General features: G+C 41.0%; 1 protein-coding gene across 3 annotated transcripts in view; it reads right to left on the bottom strand.

Moving 5' to 3' along the window:
- Positions 1 to 24,312, bottom strand: part of SNX9 (sorting nexin 9) — a 60,378-nt gene extending 36,066 nt beyond the window's left edge. For 2 of the 3 annotated variants that reach the window (XM_090135662.1, XM_090135663.1), the window contains exons 1-4: positions 23,335 to 23,468; positions 9,590 to 9,676; positions 7,036 to 7,110; positions 5,776 to 5,898 (exon numbers count right to left, since the gene is read on the bottom strand). In XM_090135662.1, coding sequence (XP_089991788.1) covers positions 5,776 to 5,898; positions 7,036 to 7,110; positions 9,590 to 9,676; positions 23,335 to 23,376 — 327 coding nt within the window. In that variant the 5' untranslated portion in view covers positions 23,377 to 23,468. Of the gene's footprint in view, positions 1 to 5,775; positions 5,899 to 7,035; positions 7,111 to 9,589; positions 9,677 to 23,334; positions 23,469 to 24,168 lie in introns of those variants that run through there. The other variant, XM_031611654.2, reaches the window with a different exon arrangement.
- Positions 24,313 to 26,787: the final 2,475 nt, after the last annotated feature.

The raw sequence follows: 26,787 nt of genomic DNA, 5'->3' as shown, positions 1-26,787 counted from the left end.
AGTAAGTCATGCATCTCCCATTTCCCACAAAAATACTTTTACCTCACTGAGAGCATACAGCTATGCCACAGAATTGGAAGACTGTTCGAGGAATGCAATAACATGCATGTCAGTTTCCACAGAATAGTGCACTTTTAGTAATAATACTATATTTATTTTCTTTGATCTCAGTATCAACTACTTTCCACAGCCATTCTGGTGATGTATGCTACACAAATTAATGAACACAATCTGTCTTTACAGCATTAAGCTGCAACTATTGGAAAAGATATTAAATACAGCTTTGGGGATAGCTTCCTTAGTGTTCTTCTTATGCTTGTTCAACAGCTTAGTCTACACACCTGGAAAGTTAAGAATTGCCTCAGTTCCTGCGCACCAAACCAGGCGCTTTCACTATTTTTGATTTGTCCTGACTGTACAGAATGACTACACAGAAGTTTTCGGAACGGAAATGATCTTCTGGACTTAAGAAATTTTATTTTCATATTCTTCGGCAACAGTGTACCAGTTTATCTTTCTTCTACTGGGAAGAAATTATCCCAAAGCGTTTCACTTACTACTGGCTAAAACAATGTCAAACCTACCATAATTCAAGTTCATTTCAGTGTCATCATTGCTAGTGTTATTTTAATATCAGAAAAACTTACAGGTAACTTCCATGACTCTTTAAAATTACTCTTTAAAATTAGCAGCCTTCAGTGTCAGAGGAAGAAAACTTCTCATTCTTTCACTTCCTTTATGTAAAGACTATAAGATCAAGACAGCCCAAGACCCATAGGAGCCATGTAACAGGTCGCATCTTCACCATTAAAGGGTTACTTAATTACTTTGTTGACTCATTTATTCAAAGGCTTTTCAGACATGAAACCACAAACAAGATAGGTAGATGTAACAAGAAGATCTCCTATCTGCTTTTCTTCTCTGGGGATAAAAATAGTCACTTTAATCATTTATTCCCTTGTTTGAATATAATTAGCTTCACTTCTTCCTCTGGTTGTTCTTGTCTTCCGCAGTATTTTCTACATGTAGTTCTTGGAAACATCCACCCTCTCTTGGTTATTTGAGCCTGACTGTTTGCTACCTGCTTGAGCCTCTTTAAACGAGCTACTGCAAGTTCTACCAAGATATTTACTGCTGGCACACTACTGACTCAAGGAATTAGCTGGGAAAGAGGAAACTGCTAAGTTGTGCCAAATTCTTCCCTTCTCTTTAGGAAGTATCTCAGGACCCCTTTTCTATTTCATTTTATATTTGTAGCTAATCCAGGTATGGCAGTATACCATTGTATCTTTTTCAATGAAGAAAAGGAAATTAGAAGAGTAGGTAGCATTAGTTATTAATTTATGGAACAAGAAGAAAAAAGATAAGGAGCAGTGCACTGTTCAACTTGATGAACTTTTTCTAATACCAAAAAATTAAGGGTTCTGTAGTAAGAAACCAGAGACATCTTATTTTCCTAGAAAGCAAAAGGGAATGTAAACAGAAGGAGGAACTAAGTCTTATTTAAAGAGATGCAGACATAGGGATAGATTTGGGAAAACTATTACATGCAGCATTTCTACTTGATAAAAGCAGTCTTCTCCCTGAGATATGGCAGAACATCTAAAGTTATGTCAACAAGAGTACAACGCATAAAACTAAAAAATAAAATTTGTTGGAATTTTATTTAAGCCCTATCAGAAGCACATTGAGATTTAAGATATATTTCTGAATGGATGGACTATCTAGCTGAGGACTGGAAAACCAAGACAGACAAAACATTCTTGGTCATAAAGTCTATATTAAAACAGTAAGTCTCTTAAAAAAAAAAAAAAAAAAAAAAAAAAAAGCCTAACAGTAACTTAGCTGGATCTTTTATTTTTAATAAGGCTTGGTATTAAAAGACAGCAAGACAGACCATTCTGTCTTTACCAACAGAAGTATGGTAGCCATTTCAAGAATTAAGTCATCTTTTTGACTTATTGAAACTGGAGGCTGTGGATATTTTACACGTAGAATCACAGAATGGCCTGAGTTGGAATGAAACTTGAAGTCCATCTCATTCCAAATTAATGCTGTGGGCAGGGCTGCCACCCATCAGATCAAGTTGCCCAGGGCCCCATCAACCCCAGCCTTGAACGTGTCCAGGAACGGGGCCCCTACAACTCCTCTGGACAACCTGTTCCACTGCAAAGTTACAGATATTTTAAAGCAACCTTAATATATTAATAGTAATAAAAATTCTAAGATGTCCTGTTTATTTACAAGTGTTTTTATAAAATTATCCTGTAATAAACTCAACCCCCCAATTAGTATAACAGGTAACGAAATGTCAGCAGTTAGGAAGTCTGCTTTTTCTTATTCAGTTCACCAGACTACATCTATGACAATTTTAGTTCCCATTACATTAACACATAATTTCTTGCATTTCTACACTTTCCACAGCCTGAACACACAAGTTGTATTTGTAGATGAAGTACTTTGTATATTGACCCATCACTCATTAAGCAACCTGAAAATAGCAAGTCAATTGCTTACAACTGTGCATCTGAATACAGATCAATCCAAAGCACCTGAACAAACTTTTGTTAACCAGTGCAAATGCTAACGCAATCAAGTGTGGAGTAATACACTTGAGGAGCAACCCAGAGATCAGAAGGCTATATTCTTACAGGCAACAGCTCTAGAAGTAAAGCTGGTAAATAGGAGATGAACAACACAATGACTTCCTGATGCAACAGTACAAGAGCCACTGCAATCTTTCAGTATATCTGGCTTTTCTATGCCAGAACAGCAATACTATATCTTTTTTTTGTACCATGTGACTTACAAAGGAGCAATACATAAAATTCTAGTATCTTCATTTTACAAATGAGACACAAGATCAAAGAGATTGCAGAAGGTGGCTTTTTTGGGGGAAAAAAGAAAAAGTTCTTGCACAAAGAAACAGATGGAGACAATTAACCATAAAATTTTTGCACAGAGAAAATATCATGTACTAAAGAGCTCTCTGATCTGGAAGAAAGGCATGATATCCAAAACTACAGCCCGACTGCTCAGGATATAAATTAAATTCTTACTAGCAATAAGACATGTGAACAAAGTACCAGATCAGTGTCAGAAACTGAAGAAACTAACATTCAAAGCAAGACTTAGGCTCTTCTAGAGAATATATTTAACCAAACAGCAGTCTACTGAACCCAGGTTTAAAAAAAAAAAAAATCTCAAGGAAATTGAAATCATGATAAAATCTTGACAATACAACAAGATGGTTTCTGCTACGAAAGGGCAAGAAAGCAAGAAGCCCAAAAATATCAGCCTGAGGGAATTTATTAGCTTCCCCCACATTTTCCATGACCTTGGCTGCATCCAGATTCACACTCTCCCCTTGCTCTCTCTCTCTCCATCTCCAGCAATACAGTTTTACTATAATGCACAGTGGTATGCTGCTTCTCCAAACTGTCTCACAGAGCATTTGAAGGATAATGGAGAGGAGTCAAACACATAAGAATAATACACTGATGAAAATAAAACAAGCCGTTCACTTGGAGTTACCCTATTCCAAAACTTGTTATAAAGAAACTGCGATTTGTTTGCATTACAGATTCAGTATACTGCTGATAAACTGTTAAGTGCCTGCCTTTTCAAGCTTTGCCTCCTCTAGAAATGCATCTTCCAAAACTACATTGATGTAGTAATTCTCTATTTCCAACAGAACACGTTTATTGTAATTCTTCCTCCTACATAGGCAAGGGCTTTTTTTTCTGCCCTTCTCCAGGCACATGAGTACCTTCTGTTAAGCACAGTTGCCTTTACCACCATTCAAAATAGTCTAAACTACTATAGAACAAGTAATTGTTCCAAGGTAGAATTTATTTACATATTTCATTCACAAGAGAAACAGTACTCAGAGTTTACAGAAATCAATGCTGCAAATATTTCAAGCCCTTCAAATTTAAAGTTTGGCTAGAAACTCTTAAGGATGAAAAACCAGAGCAAGGATAACAGCAGAAGAAATGATGTTCCCACTCCACCTTCAAAATTACTGTAAATTAGTGAGTTAAAAGGAACCTATAATCAATGGTTTGTGTTCAGGCCTGAGATGAGAAATTCATGAGGTATATCTGAAGTTCTGTGTTTAACCTAATTATTCACAGGGCATCAATTTAAAAATATATATATAAAATAGAAAAAAACAATAAAAATTGAGACAGTCATAGTGAGGTCTGAAGCTCTGACTGTAAGTGTTTGGGTGTATATGTGTATATTACACATATGTACTCCATTTACGCAGTACTTGAGTGTATTATATACATGCCACAGTATCACAGACTGACTGATGCTGGCAGGGACCTCTGGGTCCATCCGGTCCAACCGCTGCTCAAGTAGGACCACCCAGAGGAGGGTGCCCAGAATCATGTCCAGGTGGTCTTTACAGATCTCCAAAAAATAACAGGCAACCTGGGCAAGTGTTCTCTCACCTGCCCAGTAAAAAAAGCGTCTACTGATGTTTGGATGAAACCTTCAGTGTGTGTTAGTTTGTGCACAATGCCTCTTGTTCTGTCACTGGGCACCACTGTAAATAGCCTGGCACTGTCTTCTTTACACCCTTCCATGATTTTGCATCGAGCACATCAGGAAGCACTTACAGATGCCACTGAGATCTGTCCCTCCTCCACCAACTTTTCTATTAGACAGTCATAACAAAGCAAACTACAAACGATTACTGAATAGTCAGAATCTTTTAGTTAAAGGCTAGGCAACGTCTAGCTCAGTACAAGAAGCATAAATTAAATAACATACACTCATGTACATATGATGACTACAATGAAAACATCACATGTACAGTTTTCAAGAGACCTCAATTCATCTCAAAGTTTCATGGTACAAGTTACAGTTAAGAAAACTAATAATTGACTTTTAACTACCACAAGCTAGGCACATTTTCCCAACTGCTATAATAAGTAAAGCATTTACTATCCAATAAGAGACAGCTTTCTATGCTGCTGCTGCAAAGAGCAGATTTTGTTCTTGTGCTGACCTATGGACTTTGACGTGTTTAATTGCTCCTACATGTAACACATGTAGCAATCCACAGAACATCACAAACTGCTTGTGTTTGAGATAATGGCCGCCTTCATATATATAACCTGAAGCTAAACACTTACAGCTTAATAAAACGACAAGCTGGCCAAAAAGTATGAAAAAATAAAAAATGAGAAAAAAGGAAAGAAAAACATTCTTCTAGAAAAAACAAAGTCTCTTCTCCAACTGACAAAAGACAATGCCAGAACTTGCTTCATCTTTCTTAATCAAAGGAACAAATTTAAATTCTAAAAGATATATATCCACCTCTGGCTCATGATGCATAGAACATCCAATAGTAGCAAACTATTTTTACTTTTTAACTAACTTTTTAAAAAAAGAAAAGCACAGTTCCTTAAAAAGGTAAGCATACTAATGCAAGCAACTTTATCTTAATGTAAATCTGCTAAAAGTGAGAGTTCATTTACATGTGACTGGGGTACAAACAGAGACAACATTAGTCAGAGTTTTACATGGTTGTAGATTCTAAAAAATAAAATGCTTTATTTTTTGAAGTGGTAGAATGCTTATTTTTTCAGCAATGACAGTAGCTGAAAAGACACACAATAAATAATCAACAGAAGTATTCCCGAGGGAAAACATAATTACTTCTATTAGCAGTTCTATGAGGGTTCATAAATATGGTACAGCACAGCTGAGAAATGCAAGCAGTTTTATTAACAGAACCGCTATGCCCACCTGGAGACCTACCTGATTACTACTTTTTGCAGCCGAGCTGGTCTGAGCTGTATTTGAAGAGAGGGCATCAAAAAAGGCTTGGTCAGCTAATGAATTACCACAACTAATTCCATCTTTTGTACCGTCGGTTATAATCTGAAATGAGAAAAGTTGCAGAAGATTTTTTATGCTCCCCTGAATTCAATTACAAAGTTTATCATATATTATTCTAACATTAGATGTTGAGATGGCAGCATACATCCTTTCTGAATTTAAATTCAACAGTACCTTTTACAAGTAGTAGTTCAATAGTATCTTTTACAAACAGTTGAGCCTGGAGGACTCATTTCCATAACAGATAGAATCAGAGTGCATTAGCACAGTGTAACACATTCGTGGCAGCAGATACATATCTATAAATTCATTAGGGATTAACATGGTTGTTAACATTACTGCTTGGAGATCCTGGAATTCAGGATCAGTTTGGGACAAGTTAGGAGAGCAAAAAGCTACTAAGAAGCTAACCAGATGAATACAAGAAGCAAGATTATGCAAGTCAGCATATCTTCCACCCCAAGTTTTGTTTTGGTTTTTTTGCTTGTTTGCTTTGTAAAAATAAACAGCACTGGTGAAGGAAGAGAAGGACATGCTTTAGACACACTGGAGGAGTTACAGCCAGAAATCTTGACCTAGCTGATGACCTATGTTCCAAAGGTGACTGAGACTCCACGCTTTACATTCACAGATCTGTTCCATCCCCACCCCAATAACATCAGTCTTCAAGCAAAGAGCAGATCAACACACAGAGGAGACACTACAGGCTCTCAGGAAGATAAACAGAGCAGTTCCTGGATTTGCAATCCCAAACCCTGAGCCCCAGATGTGCATTTCTATTCCAGAGATCTCACGAGCATGTGGCGTGTCAGCATGTCATCCACAGCAATACAAAACTTGTATTACTCACTTTACTTCTGCATCTTAGTTCTAAGAATGGAAAACAAAATGATTGGATCATGAGACAAAACCAGAAGCAAACTCAAAACAGCTCACGTTCTGCATATCACCAGGATTCACAATGGCTAATCTTATGTTGCATTTCTTGGAAAACCACTAAGAAGCACAGTAGTTTTAGATGACATTTTGCCATGGTCTCCAAAGTCAGCTATAGTTGTTTCAATAATATACATTTTGAATATTAATACTAGAAGTTTCACATTTGAGCTGGTCAGCAAAACAGATGATTGCTTTTTCAGTAGTTCTGCTTTTTTAGCACGCAGTGATGCAGTCACTCACCTCAACATAATCTGTTGGGACAAGTCCTCTTTCTCCTTGGCTGTTTTTTCCTTCTAACCACCCTCCACCGACATCCTAAAAAATAATACAAAAATAGTTTTGCTAGATGGATCCTACAGCATGCTTTAAGTAACTCAGGAGGAAGCACTGTCTTGTTGTCAAGTGCTGAATGCAAGATTCAAAAGACAGTTATGACTACAATAAACTCACTTAAATCTGCTGAATAAGGAGGTATTCATTTAAAAGAACACAGACTATACTTGTTTAACAGGACTACTGTGGGCTTTAGGTTTAACAGGTATGAGAGGAAAGAAGTTGATTTTGAGCACCTTCGATCATTCGTGCAACCACAGTCAATTCTCTGTGCATAAGATGCAATAATTTGTGTGCTGTTTCCAAAACATTAATTTTACTCAGCATTATAAAGAGGCAAGATGCAAAGAATTAAGCTGTTGGTAGCATTTGCATAATCTGGACTTCACCTGTGGAAGGTGCAGATGTGTCCAATAAGTGGCCGCTATAAAACAAGAACATTATGCATTATGGTAACCTCAAGGTTCAAAGGCACCTGCCACACAAGATCTGGAAACGCTCCTACATTTAATATCACTGAGGTATGTCTTAGACTATCAGCTTGGAAAGAACTAAGACAGTTCAGATCTTAGCATGGCATCCTGATATTGGTTTTCTGAACACATATTTCACATACATTTGCAGATAAGCAAAGTAGATTTCAAGACAACGCTATGTGGAGTAAGATAGCTCTGAGTTGAAAATCAAGCTGCTATTTGAACAGTTACACGTCAAGTTCATTCACAGGTGAGTACTGGAACCATATACGCTATACAGCAGTTCCTGAATTTCAGGTTCTTAATTTGCTTTTTAATTGATGTATTTATTTATGCATAATATTTTTTCTCTTACTTAAAAAAGATTATGCAATCCTGCACACGATGAGAGAAGTTGGTTATGCATTTGAAGATTTAAAATAGTAAAGACCAATAATTTATTGAAATAAACTTTCATTTGCTTTTTTGTTATGGAACTAAACGATCACACACCACCACAAACAACTAAATATCTCAGATTATAAATTCAACTAGTTTGGTTAATCTGCAAGAGTAATAATATCTTGAGCCAGAAATCACATCTGTACTGCACTTAATAGCAGTCACAGAATCACAGAACTGTAGGGGTTGGAAGTACTTCTGGAGATCGTCAAACCCCCCACTAAAGTGGGTTTCTTACAATAGGTCACACTGGAAAATGTCCAGATGGGTCTTGAGTATCCCCAGAGAGGGAGACTCCACAGCCTCTCTGGACACCCTGTTCCAGCACTCTGTCACTGGAAAGTTCTTCTCGTGTTTGTAAGGAACTTTCTGTATTTTGGTTTATGCCCATTCCCCTTGTTTTGTCACTGCACACCAGTGCAAAGATTCTGGCCCCAATCACTTGACTTCTGCCCTTCAGATATTTATGAAGTGGATGAGATCACCTCTCAGTCTTCTCCAGGCTGAAGAGTCCCGGGTCTCTCATCAATGGACTTCCATGATTTCTGCTACTGCTGTCTCTACACTTACCACATCAAAAAAGACCAAAAGTCTTTGTTGCAATCTACCCCACAGTTTAGTCATGGACAGCATGAAATAAGTTTCTACTTCGCTTTGAGTATATTGCCTTATCACACAAATTGCTTGTTCAGGAAAAACCAGCTTGAAAGCTGTGAACTATTTATTTAGACCATTGGAAAAAAAAATTTAAACTCCTGATTTAGTTATTATTTACCTCTGCTCCCACAAAATATCCTGCTGAAGAGGATGCTGGTTCTACTAAAGGTCTGCTTCAAGTATTTATGGTCAGTGGAACTAAAAAGTATTAGGATTATATATGATTATGTTCTTTCAAAAATGCGCTTAGGCTTTTTTACTTCCTATTGATCAGATAATAAAATCTGGCATCAAAATGAAGATTTGTTTGTTTGAAAAAGAAAGCCAATTCACTGAGCCATATCACTGAAGATTCAGAAGCATCATCAACTTGTACTTACCTTGTTAAAGTGTAAGAACTATAAAGGCACGCTGAAATTAATAAATCAAATGTCACTGCTCAAGCATATGATTAATTTAAAATTTCCTTGACAGCATTATCTCAGTATTTTCCCCACTCCTTCACTGTACCTGGCACATACTGCTTTAATTACTGAATATTAAAGAGAAGGAAAAAAAAAAAAAGGAGAGTGTACACACACAGATGTAAAACGCATCAGCATCACTAGCTCACCCTTCTGCCTTGGCACTCAGTGCTACTTAGATGAAAAAAGTCAAGCAAAAAATTCCAAAGTGTGTAGGCAAATTCTGACAGGGCCTCCATTCTGCAGAATTTTGCTCATTGTATTTCTTACCACAACACCGCTGGAAAATTCTTTGGGTTCAGTTCATGTGCTACTTCAGAGGAAGGTAGACAGGGATTTCAGATGCCACCTAGAACATCTTTTCCTTCATTTGCTGGAAGTAGGTCAGGACAGTGCACTGAAGCCCTGTTTAATTTCTCTTACCGGGTTGGTAATTGTGATGATCTCCCCTTCACTGACGGTCAGCTCATTGTTTCCAGGCTCAGCAGCAAAGTCGTACATAACACGAGCCTATATGTTAAAAGAAAACAGCAGTGAGTCCTCTGTCACTTTCAGAAGATTTAATGGAGGAAGTATGACTTAAATAGCAGGAATACTGGACATAAAAAGAACAATTTCAACATGTAGGGAGCTGACAGTTTCTGAATTAGAACCCAAGTTGAATGTTAACACAGATTTTATGGCATTAAAATCTCCTTAGAGCACGTCAGAGATGATCATTTTAAGACTGGCTGTTTTCTGCCGTCTCCTGAACTGCCTGGACAGCTTTTTTTTCCAGGGGAAGAAGGTAGCAAACAATCCAATTAATATTTTCTTCTACGAGACACATTCCAACTCCAGTTTGGGTAAAGGGGACTGTTTCATAGAGGAAGCAATTTGGCCAAAGGATACCAAATGTTATTGCAGATGTGGGTACACAAGAAGTAAGATGTAAAATTATGTTGTGAAATTCTTTGTAAACAGGAGGAAGTATGCAAATGCACATAATGAGAGTAGGCATGTTATATATTGACTGGAGCAGGGAAAATAACCCAACCACCTAATTATTAAGTATTTAGACACAATACTTTCAACATGTATTGAATTCAGTATTACGCTCCTTAAAAAACTGTTTGCAACACTAACAAAGCTGTCTAGTGTTTAAAGAACAGTTCTGCTTTATACACTCTACCACAATTGTTTGTAAGACTATGTTCCCGAACACTTTTTCATTGCTTTCTATTAAATTCCTCTCCTATCTAAAGCAAAAAAAAACCTTCAGGAATAACAAAGTGATTATATTTATTTTCCTACAAATTGTTGAAATTGATGCAGAGAACATCTGACAAAAACACGTGTAATTCACCCAAGAACCTTAATGGAAGATCTAGCATAAAAGTTTTAGCCTGTCATTTGAAGTGGCATATTAGATAAACTTTAAGTCTGATCAAATAAGAGAGCAAGAAACCTTTTATCTAAACTAATCTTTCTTGGAAATAGAACTCATAGTACCAAAAGAACTTATAAATAATAGAAGCCTTTGTTGTGTTATCTCAAGTCTCCATGTTAGCCAGGTGCCCCAGAAGTAATCAATACATTATTTCATCTGACTGATGACAACAGTGAAGTATTACAGAGCAGCAAGACAGAAAGCCATAATGCTGGTCAGGAAAACTTAGGTGTTAGCAGACAGCGCTAATAACTGTAACAAAAAGCTTTTCTTGTCCAGCTAAAATAACAATGTATAAACTCAGTTACAAGAAAAAAAAATATGAAGATTTGTGGTAGTATAGGAAGGTCTCTAGAACTGGTAACAGGAGCATTGCTTTACAGGCCTCCCAGCTCACAGAATGGACAACTAAGAAAAGAAACCATCTCCCCATCAGCTCCTCCAGGAGCAGCAGAAAGTCTGATTTGAAGAAACACATCCATTTCTCCAGCCTATCAGCAAGACTATGATGTCACTATCAACACATCTGCTTTTAGTTTCCTCAGTTCATGCACAAGAGGCTTTGTTCCTGCTGATTAATATATAGACATAACTCCAAGACAAACAACTTTATAACAGGGTTACTAATAATGTCAGATGGTGTCTCAGCAAGGGCCTCCTTGCCCTTTGGGAAGGAAAAAGCAAAACAAATTGTTTCTGCTATATATATACATAGCTGTAGTATATGTAAGGATGTTGAACATGTCATTTTTACAGCAGGTTATCAACACATATTCCATTAAGCGAGTCTACTTAGCATGGCTCAGATGATGGACATCTGGCCTGAGGGGAAAGCCTTCTTAGCCACTTCAAGTAGTAAGATGGCATTAAGTTCTTGCTTAAAAAGAGTGTTCAACAGGACACATGCAATTTTATTAGTCTTCAAAAGTGGTACAACATCCTACAGCAATGATCTGACTGGAAAGCTAAAATACTTGTGTCTAATAACCTTGAGATCAGGTGCAAATACTTCATTCTCTAATGACTTGTTCAGAGAAAACTGGAAGAATTCAGCATGTATGGAAGAAAAGAGGAAGACAGATGCAAAGGATTTAATAAAGTTCTTGTGCCACTCACTTGCTCCAAATTCCTATTTCATTGAGAGTAGAAAAAAAGGGGGGGGGGGGGGGAGAGGGAGCAAAAACCAACAACACTCAGGTTTTCCCTAGCTACACATTGACAAATTGAAAAAACTCTGGTACTAAAAAAATGGGTTACTGTAAAAACACTTGGCATTTGAGATATGCTTGCAATTTGATCTGTATATCAATAACCCAAATATATTCCTCAGTGGTTTTTTATTATTATTATTTTTACTTTTTTCTGGTACTCTCCCCTTTGCTTCATTTATAGAATACAGCAAATCCTCTAAATAAATAACAGTTGCCACACTGGGCTGCATTAGGCCCAGCACTGCCACCGGGCAAGGAAAGGGGTGGTATGGCTCTGCTCTGCACCGTGAGGCCTCACTTCAAGTGCTGTGTGTGGGTTCGGGCACCACAACATAAGAAGGACGCAAAGCTATCAATGAGGGGTCCAAAGGGTTACAAAGATGGTGAAGGGTCTGAAGAGCAAACTGTATGAGGAGCAGCTGAGCTGAGGTCCCTGTGTTTGTTCAGCCTAGAGTAGAGGAGCTGCGGAGAGCCTTCATGGAGGTGCAGCTCCTCACAGGTGCGGAGGGCAGCGCTGAGCTCTGCTCTGTGTGACAGCGACAGGGCCCGAGGGAACGGCATGGAGCTGCGGCAGGGGAGGGCAGTTGGGTGTCAGGAAAAGCTTCTTCACAGCAGGGAGGTTGGTGGGCATGGCACAGGCTCCCCAGGGCAGCGGGCATGGCCCCAAGTGTCAAAGTTCAAGGAGCATATGGACATTGCTTTTAGGCACAGGTCTGAATTTTGGTGGTGTTGTGTGGAGCCAGGGGTTGGGCGTGATGAACCTCGTGGGTCCCTTCCAACTCAGGGTATTCTGTGAATCTATGATCAACTGTGCTCATTTTAAAGTAGCTTGTCCATCTAAGCCCACGTTGGTAAGTGATTCACCCCTTTATCATTCTGTTCAAGTATATACAATGAATACCACACGTTACAGCATAAAATTTGGAAAATATCAGAGGCATCCACTCAAAATTTGATCGTATCTTTGAAAGCACTTTCCCCATGGATAAGACTTCTACAAAAAACAGATCTTGCATTATGCTGCAAATTCATGTGTTTCAGCCACACGCTGAAGTTTAAAAAACTTATACCACAAGATGACAGATTCCCTAGGATAAATAAGGGCAGCATACACTACAAAGAAAATAGCCACAAAAGGTCCAAAGTATGAAATTCCTCTAATAAATGCACACCTTCCCTTTAGTAGTTAGCACATTAGTCAGAGCTTCAGTCATTCAGTATGGCACTTTTCAAGGGACAGAGATTCACAAGGTTGGTTTCCTTCAAAAAGAGACTGTGGGCTCATGGGCGCTCTCCAGCTTCATGTCCTACTTCCCATGCTGCTGGGAGCTTCCAGATTCATAGAGAGAAGATCAAATTTCCTATTTCTTTTCTAGAAAGTAATTGGGGCAGATAAATCTTTTCAAAGAAATCAGCAACACACTAGAGAAGCAGAAATCATAATTTGGGAAGCCTGGTGAAAGAAGAAAAAGAATAGAGACAAGGAACTAGCTGCAAATAATTCCATTCAGAAATAGGCAGTATTTCTTCCTACCACACTGCTGCTATTCCCAAAGGATATGTGACAAGGCTAAAAATTACAACAATTAGTATCCAAAGTCAACAGGAAAAAAAACGCTTCAGAAACAGAGGTAAGAGCCACCCCATTTCTTTCCCACCTCAGAGTATTGAATATAACACCTTTCTTCCAACAGTAGCATCATTCAGATTTATTTAACCTTCTTCCCTCTTTATTCCAAAATCCAGGTTCACCCAAAAGCTATCACATACCCCAGGACTGAATGGTTTTTCACTGCAGCAACAGCAGTATCTGGTGCTGTGATTTAATAAAACTGCCTCTTTTTTTTAGTCCATCTATCACAATTATACCAGACTGCCATGTTAAGTGTATATTTGGATAATCTAAGCAGAAATATTAAATAGCTCTTAAAGTGCTTATGCCTCTGAGCCTGGAAAGTCAGCTTCTTTCTGTCTTGCCTCAAGTACAGAAATCTCTGCACATGTTCCACTTAAAGGCATTCCCAGGAGACAAGAAGCAAACAAAATCACAGGTGGAAGGACTTTAAGAACATTGTCTCCATCCTCCTCCAGAAGCCTTACCTTAGGAATTCAAGAAATTATACTCCATTTTGGAAAACAAAATGTAAATGATAACGAGTTATTACAAAGCAAATTAAAATGATGCTGATCCTCATAAACTAATAAAAGGCAGACTGAGAAAATGCCAGGCATCGCAGTTTCTGTATGTGTCATGCATCTACCTAGACAAACCCACTAGCCTGAGGATATTACCTCTTCAAACATGGTTTTATACCATAATTTTATTAAACTGTAAGTAAAAACTAAATTTGATTTGTCCAATAAAGATGGTTTTTCTTTACTGACAAATTGGTGTGGGTTTTTTGTTTGTTTTCTTTTCAAGATCAGAATTAAAGCAAATTCATCCAGAAAGTGAGATCATAACATTCAGATGTCATTACTCTAAGTTCCCTCACCAGCTGCAGCTCCACAAATACCCCACAAATTCAAATTGAAAAATGTGTCTCTTGACCTGCTGGCTCACTTTCTTCTGAGCAATTTTTCAACTGTAAAATAGCTCAATAGCCTGCAGTGACTCATTTGGAGGTAACAACACTGACTATAAGCACATTAGAAGCAAATTAAATACAGATAAAAGCTAAGAAACAAGGACATGCATCATTTTGTCCTGCTAATAAAAAGATGCTTGTTGGTAGAGGAGACAGAGCAGGGAACTCCTCCCTTCATCCAGTAAGCTGCATGTGCCTCCACTACTTCAGCCAGACACGTGATCCAGTGTACACACTGGATTAAAAGCTCTGCCTGGCAACCCAAGGGAATGGTTAACAGAGAAGAAAGAGTTTCCAAAAGGCACAGGGGGAAAAGTTTGAAGTGTTTATGAGGTAAGGGACAGTAATGAAATACTTGATTCCCGTGAAAATGCATGAGGCTTAAACCACCAGCACTTGTAGAACTATCATGAAGGGCATAGTAAGCATACCTTACAACTACTTCTAAACGTTAGTCTGTAAGAAAGAAGTGACTAGGCAAGTTTTAAAGTGCTGAAGATACTTAAAAAATATCTTCTCTAGTCATAAAGACAATGACATTAACCTTCCTCAGTAACTCACGCCCTTCACAGGTGAGGACAGATCAGCTCTTCTGACCTTAGAGGCAGGAAGCTACTGAACAGGACCCAACGGTCTTGCTGAAAAATATCTTTCTATCAGGAAAGAAGCTCCCCACACATCCACAGCTGATAAATTCCGAAAGTATTTCACAGCTCTTGGCACAGATTCTTTCTAAGGAAAGCCAGCTATTTGCACACAACTGCATTTACCAACCAGAAAAATAAGGAGACCACTTAAATCCTTGCAGTGAGCAGCAGTCCTGTGAAAGAATCAAACTGAAGTACAGTACAGGCAGCAGAGGAAGGGTGAATCTACTGAGACACCATAGCAGAGCAGGCCAGAGACTAGAGGGGCCCTTCAGATACTTCCAGCTGCTTGCAGACAAAGGGGAAGACTGAAATTCAGGTGAGTCCAGCACTTTTTTGGTAATAGTTTTTAAAAGCAGCATTCAGATGGTGGTACTTTCAACACAGACATTATGCACTTTGAACTTTTACTCATAGAATCCTATTAGAAATGTGCACAGTTACCCTTGATGGTGCCCATACAAACACACTGATGGGGTGGTAGGGAACCAGATGACAGAATCCACGCACACCCAAGCAGTACAGAAGCAGGGTAAACTCAGTTGCAGAAATACGTGCAAGACTCCCATGTGATTTTAGAGATGTTTCCAAATACTGACTCAGATTCTCCTGTTAATCACATCTGAGCATTCCACTGCATTAAGTGCTTAAACTAGCTATTATTTCTCGCTTAAAGCATTACTTATGAACCAGCTATCAATTAGCAAACTACTGCAGATAGGAGCAGGGAGCTCCCACTCTAACAGAAGACACTTTTCTAAACCAATTTACTGCACTGTTCCAAGTGCCCAGACTGCCTCATATTTTCCTTTCTAAACACAAATCTATACCAGGTCTCCAAATGGACTACAGATTAAACAGCTTCCAAACTGAGAAGATTAATTCTGGTTACACCAGCACACACAACTGGAGCAAGCACTGCATGGCTGTTTCACAGGTGTTACACAGGATACATTTATCTCAAGTGCAATCAAAATCTCCACCCAAATTCAATCACTATTGTGCCTCTGCAATCAAAGTACCCATGCTCACAACTGTTTGCTGAACCAAAGCGTAACTGTGCTACAGAAGCCTGCCATGTTGATCCTCCTGGTATCAGTCTGAGATCTCAGAGCAGGCAGTGTTAAATCCTTGCAGCCCTGTCCCCAGAGAACAAAACTAGGAAGAGGTAAAGGTTTCAGAAAAAGCTGGCAGCGTTCACCAGAAAAAACTGCCACATTGTGACCTACTCATTAAGACAGCTTGCAGTCACACAAGAGCGCTTCTTCTACGTGAGGAGATTATAAAACAGTAATTATCCAATAATTAGAGACACATACAGTTTCACTAAGGTAATCTAATGAACTTCAAGCCTTTTCAGACTCACCACACTGTTACAGGTGGTGCATCTCAATGCACCAGCTGTACACGGCAATCTAAACACAAAGGAAGAACTATCAAAGCAATCAACCTGCATGCAAAAAAGATGCTACTTCAAATAAAACTTGACTTTGATTCAATGCATTCTAGCACAGACCAGCTTACAGCCATTTTAAGCTTTTCTGTTGACAGAGTATAAAAGTACAAGCCCCCAAAAAGTTAGAAACCAGTCTCTGTAATCAGCAGTTCACATAAGACGACATTAGACCTGGTCAGAGCACACTACCACTTGGTCCAGACATTAGTCACCTACTTTGTATCTGTCACTTATAAGGGATATACTGACAGAAGAAATCAAAGAAAGCAAGCCTGAACTGCAGTTTCCTTGCAAGTGGCTAGGAAACGTGGAAGTTTGGTAAGATACGACAGAGCTGTTGATACAATTACAATTAAACTCCCATATACAAACTTCCAAGAATTTGGTCTATCTATCTGCAGTAAGAAAGGTTCTTAGTTTTTCATTCTGTAAGCAACCATTTTTGTAAGACAAACGCAGAGCTAGTAAGGGAGGAGATGACAGTACTGCTGAAAGAATCATGCTAAAACCAAACACTGACCACACTAGTTTATGGTACCATGATTTTCAGCTACTTCAATCTTAGCCACCTCCCCAAAGCTTTTTTAAAAATCAGTGAAGGAGATAAAACATTTAAGCTTAATTCCCAGATCTGATCAAGTTCTATGACAAAATGAAGTGCTTCATCAGCTGTGGCCTTGGTGCTGCTAAAAGGTGAATTGTATAGGCTGGGCTCTTTGTGGCACCCCAGGACTTCAATAAGACCTAACAGGAACAACAAATGTAATAGCGTTTATCCAGTGTCTTCATGACAAAGGAGGGGAAAAAATTCTCATACAGAAGAGAGAAACAATTTAAAGCCACCCTAAGAGAACTGTTTACAGGTTTTTTTTCTTGAAAACTAACCATTTTTGTTGTATCAGCCAGGAAAACCAATATTTTGCTTGATTTAAACTAGAATCAAGAGTACAACTTATTTTTGCCCTGAACACTGAGAACTGTAATCTCTAAAAGCTGAGAAAAAGAGAGCAAGTTCAAAACCTACTGTGTATAAACACAGATAGCATACAAAGACACAAAATAAAAACACAACCATTCCTCTGCCAAGGAGGAGCAGATGGCAAGTCAGAGCAGAAGTCAGCAACACAGAGATGAGTCGCAGGAAAACAACAGTCACTGGCTGTACACAAGTCCCACACTGCAAAGAGTGGGACTGAGGGATTTTACCTGGGCGAGTCCCACTCGCAGAAAACCCAGGTCAGGCACCACTGCGTACCCAGCAGCAGCTGCAGTGCTCAGACTCTCCAGAGACCTGCCTAAAGCTGCGCTGCCAGCACCTCTCTATAGCCCCCTCCTCCTTCCAGCAGTACTTTGCATACTGGAAAACCCTCCTGTAATGTAGCTTCTTTTAACACCCAGGGGAAGCTCTGCCCATAGCTTCCTTTTGAAGAGCTGCTCTAAAACACAGGAGGCAATTAGAGTTTTTACTAACAAAAAACCCACTGGTTTGACCTTACCTAGCGGGCTCACTGCGAGCGTGCCCGCTCAGCAGCAGCACCCAGGGCTGTCCTTCACACCACACCTTGTCCTCAACGTCCCCTTCATGAGAGCAGCTGGGCCAGCCTGTGTGCGGGCAACTCCCTACACGAATAGCTGCATCTCGTGCCCTTTTCCTTTTAAGAGCTGTGGGTTTCAGAGGATGAATTGTCAAAGTTAAACAATTCTGCTTTTAATTACTTTTTTTTTTTTCCTTGGCAGATGTTCCTTAGCCGTATGAAGCTCAATGAGAAAAACTGCTTTGGAAAAAACGGTAAGACTCAGAGCTCCAGTGCAATTTTCCAGTAAGCAACGCGCACAGCCTTCTTCTCTTCGGTAGCACTGAAGTTTTGCTAGTGGAATTAGGACAAGAACGCTTTGCGTTTTAAACTCAGAGCGACTTGGGAAGCTCCTTTTTGATCACAAATCACTGACAATGCTGAGATACAACTAAATGAAGTAACGACACAAGCTCTGATTTTCGCTCTTCTCAGAAAAGTTTGAAGTGAAACTGAGTGACCTTCCAATTGCAAATAGGAAAGTTTTAGCTTTAAATGTAGACCACTGCAGCAGTTATTTAACATAATTAATTCCAGTTATCTCAGCGTTGATTGGTCTTACTGCAGTGCTGGCTGAAACAAATCACTCCCACTGTTTTACAGTCCCTACGACCTGCTTTTGCAATGCTCTACAGCACTACTTCCACCATCAGTGTTGCAGTTGCAGGTAAATACAATGCAGGATGGAACCAATCCATTTAAAATAGCAAAATTCCCATATCACTTCCCTCTGTAAACTTTCTTTTCTGAAACATGCCAGCTATCCTAATCAAATAAGGAAGTTTTCATAAACAGAACAATGTGGGGATGTTCATATTTAAAGCGATTTTTGAAGGCATTAAGAACAGAGGTTCTAGAAGAGGAAGACAATTTGCAAAGGAAAATATGGAAAGAACGGAGTAAAATAATCTTCATTCCAAAGCCACAATTGACTGTAAAGACTTCTTGCTGAAATGATGCTGCTATGTGGAAAAATCAGACCAGAATGAAAATCTGAATCACTTGGTCTATAAGACCAGATGACGCTCATAACATCTGATACCAGAGTTCCTTCTCTCTCACTACTGTAATTGTATTTTTAAATGACGACCTCTGGTAATGAGTCTCTGATGACTCAATGCCCAGGTGCTTAAAATAGCTTTGAAAAACTGAGTCAGAGGAATCACTACCAGAGCATAACATCATACAGAACCTCAGCACCCCGCCAACTTGCCAGCCCAAGAGCTGGCTCTCATATGAGAAGCCTTGCACTAACAATTGCTGGAATGTAAAGTAACTCACTTGTCACTGAACTTTTAAAAGATCTCAAGGTTAAAGACAGAAGAATGGAGTAATCTGTACCTTCACAAAAAATGATGGTGTTATTTCTTGTGTTGCTGAGCTCATCCTAACATCTCACTGTAACAATAAGTCATGTATTTGAGGTAAATAAGCATTACCTCAAAACATTTTCACCTTCTCTTGTACTATCGTTGCCACTTTTAAAAGTCCCAAGAAGAAGTGTTTTCACATCTACTTAATTATAGCTTAACAAAACTTTTTCATGAGATTAAACCATTAAACCAAAATGACTACTTAACCTAATGAGTTTTGTTCCATCACATCCTAAGTTTGTAAATGGAATCACTGTCAATTAAGTCTCGCTTTGCTGAATTTAATCAGTGGAACACACCAGACTTGTTACAAACTGATTTGCGTAGTAGAAGTTCATCCCAACTCACCAATAATATTAAGATTGATTAACTGAATTCCTAAGATAAAATTTCCCAGAACAGGCTCTGTACTGTCAAAGTCAGGACAATACAGAAGGCAGACTCACATAATGCAAAGTTTGGAGCACTTGGCACAGAGGAATATTTCCCTTCCCAGCTGCAAATCAGAACAAAGAATTGTTTCTGCCTGATTCATTATGTAAACATACAAACAGCTTCACAATGATAGGAACAAAAATGTGAGACTTCTGTTGGTGAGCCTTACACAAGTAGGAGAGCAGAAAAAAAAAGATAATCTAAGTCCAAAGTATTCTATTTTTTCCTATCTGGTATTTTCAGACATAAAACAATTTCCCTCAGCACAAGCAGAAGAATCATGCTAAATTAAAATATAAGTAGTTAATGACATTCACAAAAGCTATTCCAAAGCCTAAAACAGCAAAAATTTATGTATTTTTAGTTATATCTGTTTTCTTTTAAGAACAAAATATCCAGCCTAAGATCTTTCACATCAGTGGACTTCTTCCCCTGAAAAAGGGCCCAGACCTATTGACAGAATCATAAACAAATGAGTAAGAGTTCCTGAAGTAGACATACCAGTGAAGAATCAAGAACATCAAGATGAAATAACAGGTGTCCCTGATGTTACAAAGTAAAAATGGTGGATTTTTGGAGTCAAACCCAGTGAAGGTTACTAATACCTGCCTGGCTCGCTTGTGAAAGTAATTTCACCAACTTCAACGGCCCTTCTCCTATAAATCAGTTGACAAGCTCCTGTCTCCTCCTTAAACATTAAACCCCTCATTGTGCATTGTTTAGCAGTGCAGGTTCCATCCACACACACTCACCTACCAAATTCCTTCAATATCATCCTGAAATTTTGGCTTCACAAAGGGCAGAGCATCAGCTTTTGCAAGAAACGGACTTGCCTACCTTTTTAAACAAACACCTCTAAAAATAAACGGCAGTAGGGAGCACATAATTAAAAGTCAGCATGTCACTTCCTGACATTTGTGGCTCTCCCTGTTCAATGAACCTCAAAAACAAAAGAAAGGGTATGAATAAAGCTGGGACTTCGCAAACTGCAGCAGGGAAAGAGGAAAGGCCAAAGAAGCAAAGAAAGCACAGAAGCATTAAGAATGAGAGAACCTGACTGGCAACTTTTTTCAAGCATCTATCAGAGACATACATTTATGATATTTCATTTTCTTTGTAACTGGGTTTTGGAAATTTTTTAAACTTCATTACACACTTTTAAGCTCAAGCACATTTTGCCTTTTTATTGCACAGTCAAGAATTAGGAATTAATAAATTCAACTCCATTACTGAAGGAGGCATCCAGACTAACATATCCAGAGTTATCAGTTCTTAAACACAGATATGCCTCTCTCTTATGTTTGGTTCAGTTAAATTGCTGTGAAATTTGGGAAGCTGGGATCCCCTAAACAACCCAATTTTATTTCTTTTAAAGCTTGCCTCAGCTTTTAGAGCACATGGCCTTGTGCAAGCCCTTAGGAAACCAGAAAGGCTGCTGCCAAGTTACAGTTAAAGATCCAGCTAACCTAAGAACTGCCAACAGAAGCCTCACATCCACTGTTTTCTGCTCTCCAGTTATATTCCCAGCCTTCACCATGAATGTCTCCCCCTCTGCACCTGCACCAAACCTTTTGCATCTGCTCTGAGCAAACTTTTACCTACTTCATCAGATGGAACTGGTCTAAACTTTTCCACTGCTCTCCCTTAGTTAATCTTTTGCTATTTTAGCAAGTTATAGTCACTCAAGGACAGGCCTGACAAGCGTTAGTGTCAACAGAGGATCAGCACAAGGAGGAGCAGCAGTGATTGTGAGGCCAGCTCCCACCACTAGACTGAATCCCGACAGCCTTCAGAGGATGTGGGGCCTACAGTATCCCTGCCCTGCTGCCAGTTAACTAATACATCGGGAGAGCATCAATAGAGGCTTTTTTTTTTTTTTTTTTTGCATGAAAATAGTAGTTATTTCCCCAGAAAATTGTAGTATTTCAGTAAGAAATCTCATGACCTTGAATGGTGCAGGGAAGAGCTAGAGATGATAAGATTAAACCACATCTTCAGAGCTCTCTGGGAACTTAAACCGCACGGTTTATCACAGAGGAAGGCAAGAAGACTGGCCAGAGTTCACAAACTTTCTCCATTTTCTCCTCATAAAGTATGTTCTAGTTTAAACAGGAGTTAGTTCAGGAAGCACTAACAGCCTGCGCAGTGCAGGCCGCGCCTGACTGCCAGTCATCCCCACCAGCTATACAGGTTGTCACGTCATGGACGTTTCTGAAATTCACGCTCCAGGTGACCAGTTACAGTTCAATTCTGTCAACATTTTCTTGTATAATTCCAATATGCTTCAGAAAGAGAACAAGTGGAAGGTGGCAAACATGTCTGCTACTTCAAAAGGAAAACAATTTCCAAGCGAAATGGTAACTTGTTAGTTGGCCAAGTTCCTAAAGGCTGTTTACTGAGCCTGTCACTCCCTTACACCATTAAAAAAAGGTATCCTTTATTACAGTTGACATTTGAACAAGTTCAGCAAATTAAAATCCACAGCAGGATAATTAGCTGAAAGGGACCTAACTCATGGGTGAAGCTTAAAGAAAATATAGCAAGCTTCTCTTCAGCCATGCTCTGTTAACAGCTAATCGAGATAATAATATCAAAAAGATGTCAAAATTTTGCTATCACTTTCCAATTTTAACATGCAATAAAATTACTGTTTCTCGCAAAGTGTGAAAAATGAATGAAAAAATTTTGCACCATCTGATTTCAGTGCAGTTCTGGCTAGTATATGAGAAGTGACATGTCCTTTGTTCTAAGGCCATAATGACTGCAACAATTTATTTCACAAAAAGTGAAGCGAAAACTTCCATATATATGGATAAAACAGCATTATGAGATCTCACAAGGATAGATGCTGCAGCCCTAAGTGAGGTAAAAAAAAAAAAACCAAAAAAAAACCAAAAAACATAAACCATTTGAGCACAGTGTCTCCTTAGCATGCCGTGTATTATGCTTTACATCTACACCTGTAATTTTATTTTTATTGCTACCTGCAGTAGTTACATGTGTAGTTGTGTGAGTAGTTCCACATGACTCAGACACACAGCCCTCAAATCAGTGGAAACCACCAATAATAAAACCAAGTCCATTAACAATATTCTAAAAACCTGTACAGACCATAAATTTCACTGTATTAATACTTCTTCAACTGCATTAATGATGTTGAAACCTACACCACTTCTTAGGTGCAGCTAAAAAGGTTTACTGAAACATGAGTGAGTAACCCTCTGCTCAGACAGCTGGAGACTGTTACTTAGCCATCAAATCCTACCCAATGAAGATGCAGGAATTCTCTGATACTGGGAAACACCACACAAGCAGCATGCTGTACGACAGGTGCCTCGGTAAAACAAAGTGTTTGCATGGCTGGGCAAGTTTCGGAATCGGATCAGACTGAAAGTATTACTCCAAATACCGAAAAGCCTCTTGCAATATTTAGACAGCTTGGAGATGACGCTTACCCATCTACACGAGCAGAGACAAAACAGCACCGCCACTTTCATCAACCAATATAGTAAATAAGAATTGTTAATTTAGAAAGAGACCAGTTTCAGATAGGATGGGCTAATTTCGACTGCTGCGTTAATAGCAGATACTGTTGAAGAACAATGCAAAACAATTTCACTTCCTTCTTTTTCTTTTCCCTCTCAATTAGACCTTGCCACCCATAGAACAAGACACACGCCGCAGCCCTGCAGAGCTGCCCCGGCCCTTACGGCCTCCCCGGCCCGCAGCTCCCCGTGCGGAGCAGCCCTCAGCCCGGCCGCTGCCACGCCAGCCGTGCCCGCCGCGCCGCCGCAGCCCTGGGAGCCCCGCATCCACCCATGGGGCAGGCGGCGCGGCTCGGCGCGGGCAGCCGGGACGCCGGGCCCAGCAGCGCGCAGGCCTTCCCTCCGCGCAGCCCGGCGGCCGCAGCGCAGGGGCGCAGGGCGGCACCAGCCCGGCCTCGAGCCGCTTTCCGTCCCCGCAGCCGCGCCGGGCGAGGCGAGAGGCGGAAATCCAGCAGAAAACAACTTCGGAGCCGGCGCTGCCCCTCCGAGCCCTGCGCGAGCCCGGGCGGCGGCGAGGCCCGAGCGCGGCGCGACACGGCGGTAGCCCCCTCCTCCCCGCCCGGCGGCGAGGGGCAGGCCCGGGGAGGGGACTCGCTCCGCAGACCCCGAAACGCAACCCTCCTTCTCTCCCTCGGTGCCCGAGCGGAGCTACGGCCGCCGACCCCTCGGCGGGGCCCGCTCGGCGCAGGGGGCGCCCCGGAGCCGCCCCCCGCCGCCCCTCGTGCCGTGCCGGGGGCCGCTTACCTTGGTGGCCATGGCGCTGCCGCTGCGGGCTCGGCTGCCGCTCTGCCCTCCCCGCCGCGGCCCGCGGCTGCTCGCTCGCCGCGTCCGGCCCGCCCGCCGCCGCTGGGCCGCGCAGGCGGCTCCTCCTCACCTCCCCCGGTCGCCGCCGCCGCCGCCGCCTGGGGGCCGCTGGGCGGCTCAGCAGCCGGCCCGGCGCTGGGCGGGCGGCGGCTGGCGTGGCGGCGAAGCCGTGCCCCCTCACCGCAGCTCCTGCACTCCGGCGCGGCACGCGGGGGCAGTGGCGGGAGCGCTTTGCCCCCTCCTCGCCCTGAGGGCTGGAGGCCAGACCCCGAGGGCGAGCGGGTCCCCCATGCCCCGGGCCTGCAGCGCCTTCACGTTTCGGTTGGGTTTTGCCTCTAATTCCTATTCCTGGTGCCGGGCGGCTTCGGGGCGGTGGAGTGCCCCGCGGTGTCGACAACCTGCTCCGGCCGTAAGAGGCCATTGAAAAGCTCGCAGAACTCTTTCGTTATTTTTTTGGAGTCGTTATCCCTCGGTTTCCTCTGCACAAAGATTCTAAACAGCAAGGAGAGGAATTTCCCCTCTGCCGGGCTCACTCTGCAGCGTTCACCGAGATGTGTTCTGGCACTGCTGCTGCCAGGCCTTGGTGCATGGCAGCAGGGATACCGCTTCAAGAATCCAGCCAGGGTCTGTGCCGTTGCTGTCAGACACTCTGCCAACATCTCACAAACAATAACACATCTTACTCAATTTCCAGCTTTGGGGAAGGTGTGATGGGAGACCAAAACAAAGGGCAAGAAGGAAATCAGGTGGCAACAGTTATACGAAGTTCACAGACCACATTAAACCCACCTCTGCCACGTGTACGTGGTGTCTTACCAGGACAAATCTCCTTTCTGTGACAGGAAGAGGTGTGGTTGCCAGGTTTGCCAAGGAGATTTCTAAAAGGGAGGTCGTGATCCTGCTCAGCTCCTTATGTCCATATTTCTCTATCTGTAGAAATTACAAACCTCTCCTTTGCTAGTGGTATGCTTTCTCAGGGAGGGAGCTCTATTAAAAGAGAAAAATACATCCACATATATATATATATATTTTTAAGTAGGAAAAAGAAATTCCATTTAAGTAGGACAAGTGAAATAGTTTCTATAGAGAGTGTGGGTGAGGAATTGAGAGGGACCTGGAGCAGTCACCACTATTTTTCAGATGGTTGAGATGATTAATTAGAGAAGTTTTCAAATGTCATTTTAACTAGTCCAGAATTCACTGAAATGTGTACAGTGATTCCAAGTTTTTATTCCTTACGACAGCAGTGCATGCAACCCACAGCATGCTTTTGCAACACTGCCTTTAATTTGAGGCCCAGTTTTGCTGCATGGTTGCTCCCAGCCTGGTATTTCATCTATTTCAGTTGCCCTTCATGAGCAAACCTCTCTGAAGCCCTGCTTCCTTTTTATGCTTAGGGGCCCTGGTCCTTAACTTTCTTGACAATAATATTTTCAATGCAGCACATTGAAACTTGGTCTTAGAAGTGACCTAGTGAGGATTTTTGTAGACTTTGGTACAAGGAGTGGGGAGACAGTCTTCACTCCAACCCCACTGTGCAGAGAACAGCCCAGCAGAGGTCTGGCTGAGTGGTGGGAAGAAGGCTAGGAGAAGGGGCTTCCAATCCCACTTGCTTCCTGGATGAAATAGGGACTTACCCATTTAGGCTAGATATTAGGAAGAAATTCTTTACTGTGAGGGCAGTGAGACACTGTAACAGCTTACCCAATGAGGCTGTGGATGCCCCCTCCCTGGAAGCATTCAAGGTCTGGCTGGATGGAGCTCTGAGCAATCTGATCTAGAAGGAGGTGTCCCTGCCTATAACAGGGGGGTTGGAACTAGGTGATCTGAAAGGTCCCTTCCAACCCAAACCATTCTAAGATTCTATAGAAATGTTTTGTCTCTGGCATTTTTAGAGCCAGAAAATGGAAACTTCTAGGTGAAATTGCAGAACATATTAATGTCTGCTTGTATGCAATCCTTCTTCACATTATCAGCTGTTGGGATAGAGATTCTACACAGAAGCGCCATCTAAGTTTGCCACAGTTTAAAGGTGGCATAGCTGCATCCACAGTGCTAGCAAGGAAGAAGGGCCTGGACTGATTTCTGATGGGAGCAAGTCCACCTGTTTAGGATTTGATTAGCTCCCAGAACAGCAGATTTTTCTGGTCTGCAGACTGTTGGAGTGGTTTAAAAGTGAATTAGCTAGGTAGCTAACAGTTAAGGAATGTGCAGGTGTAGGTATTCCCTGCTCAAGGAAATGCCTTGGCCCTGTAGATGGACTAGATGTGATATAGATAAGGGCTAAAGTGTGGCCACAATTTCTAGGACTAATGCATTGTTAAGGAAACCTTGGATTTTATAAAAATGACGCAGGTCTGAAATCAAGAGTACCAGCATTGACTTATTTAGAGCTGGCCAACAGGTAGGTATGTGAAGCACCCTTTTTCCATTTACCTGATGTTATGCTTTTCTATGTGATCTATAATAAACTTGGGGCTTTCACATCAGCTGGAGCCTGTTATTCTTTACCTGTGGTCAGGACAACTGCCAGAAGAGCTTTGTTTACAGCTGTTAACC

The sequence above is a fragment of the Phasianus colchicus genome, chromosome 2 (genome assembly GCF_987193195.1).
Source record: "Phasianus colchicus chromosome 2, bPhaCol1.hap1.1, whole genome shotgun sequence".
In the NCBI taxonomy this organism is placed as follows: domain Eukaryota; kingdom Metazoa; phylum Chordata; class Aves; order Galliformes; family Phasianidae; genus Phasianus; species Phasianus colchicus.
The sequence above is the reverse complement of the archived record's forward strand: the minus strand, read 5'-3'. Positions and strand labels throughout refer to the sequence as shown.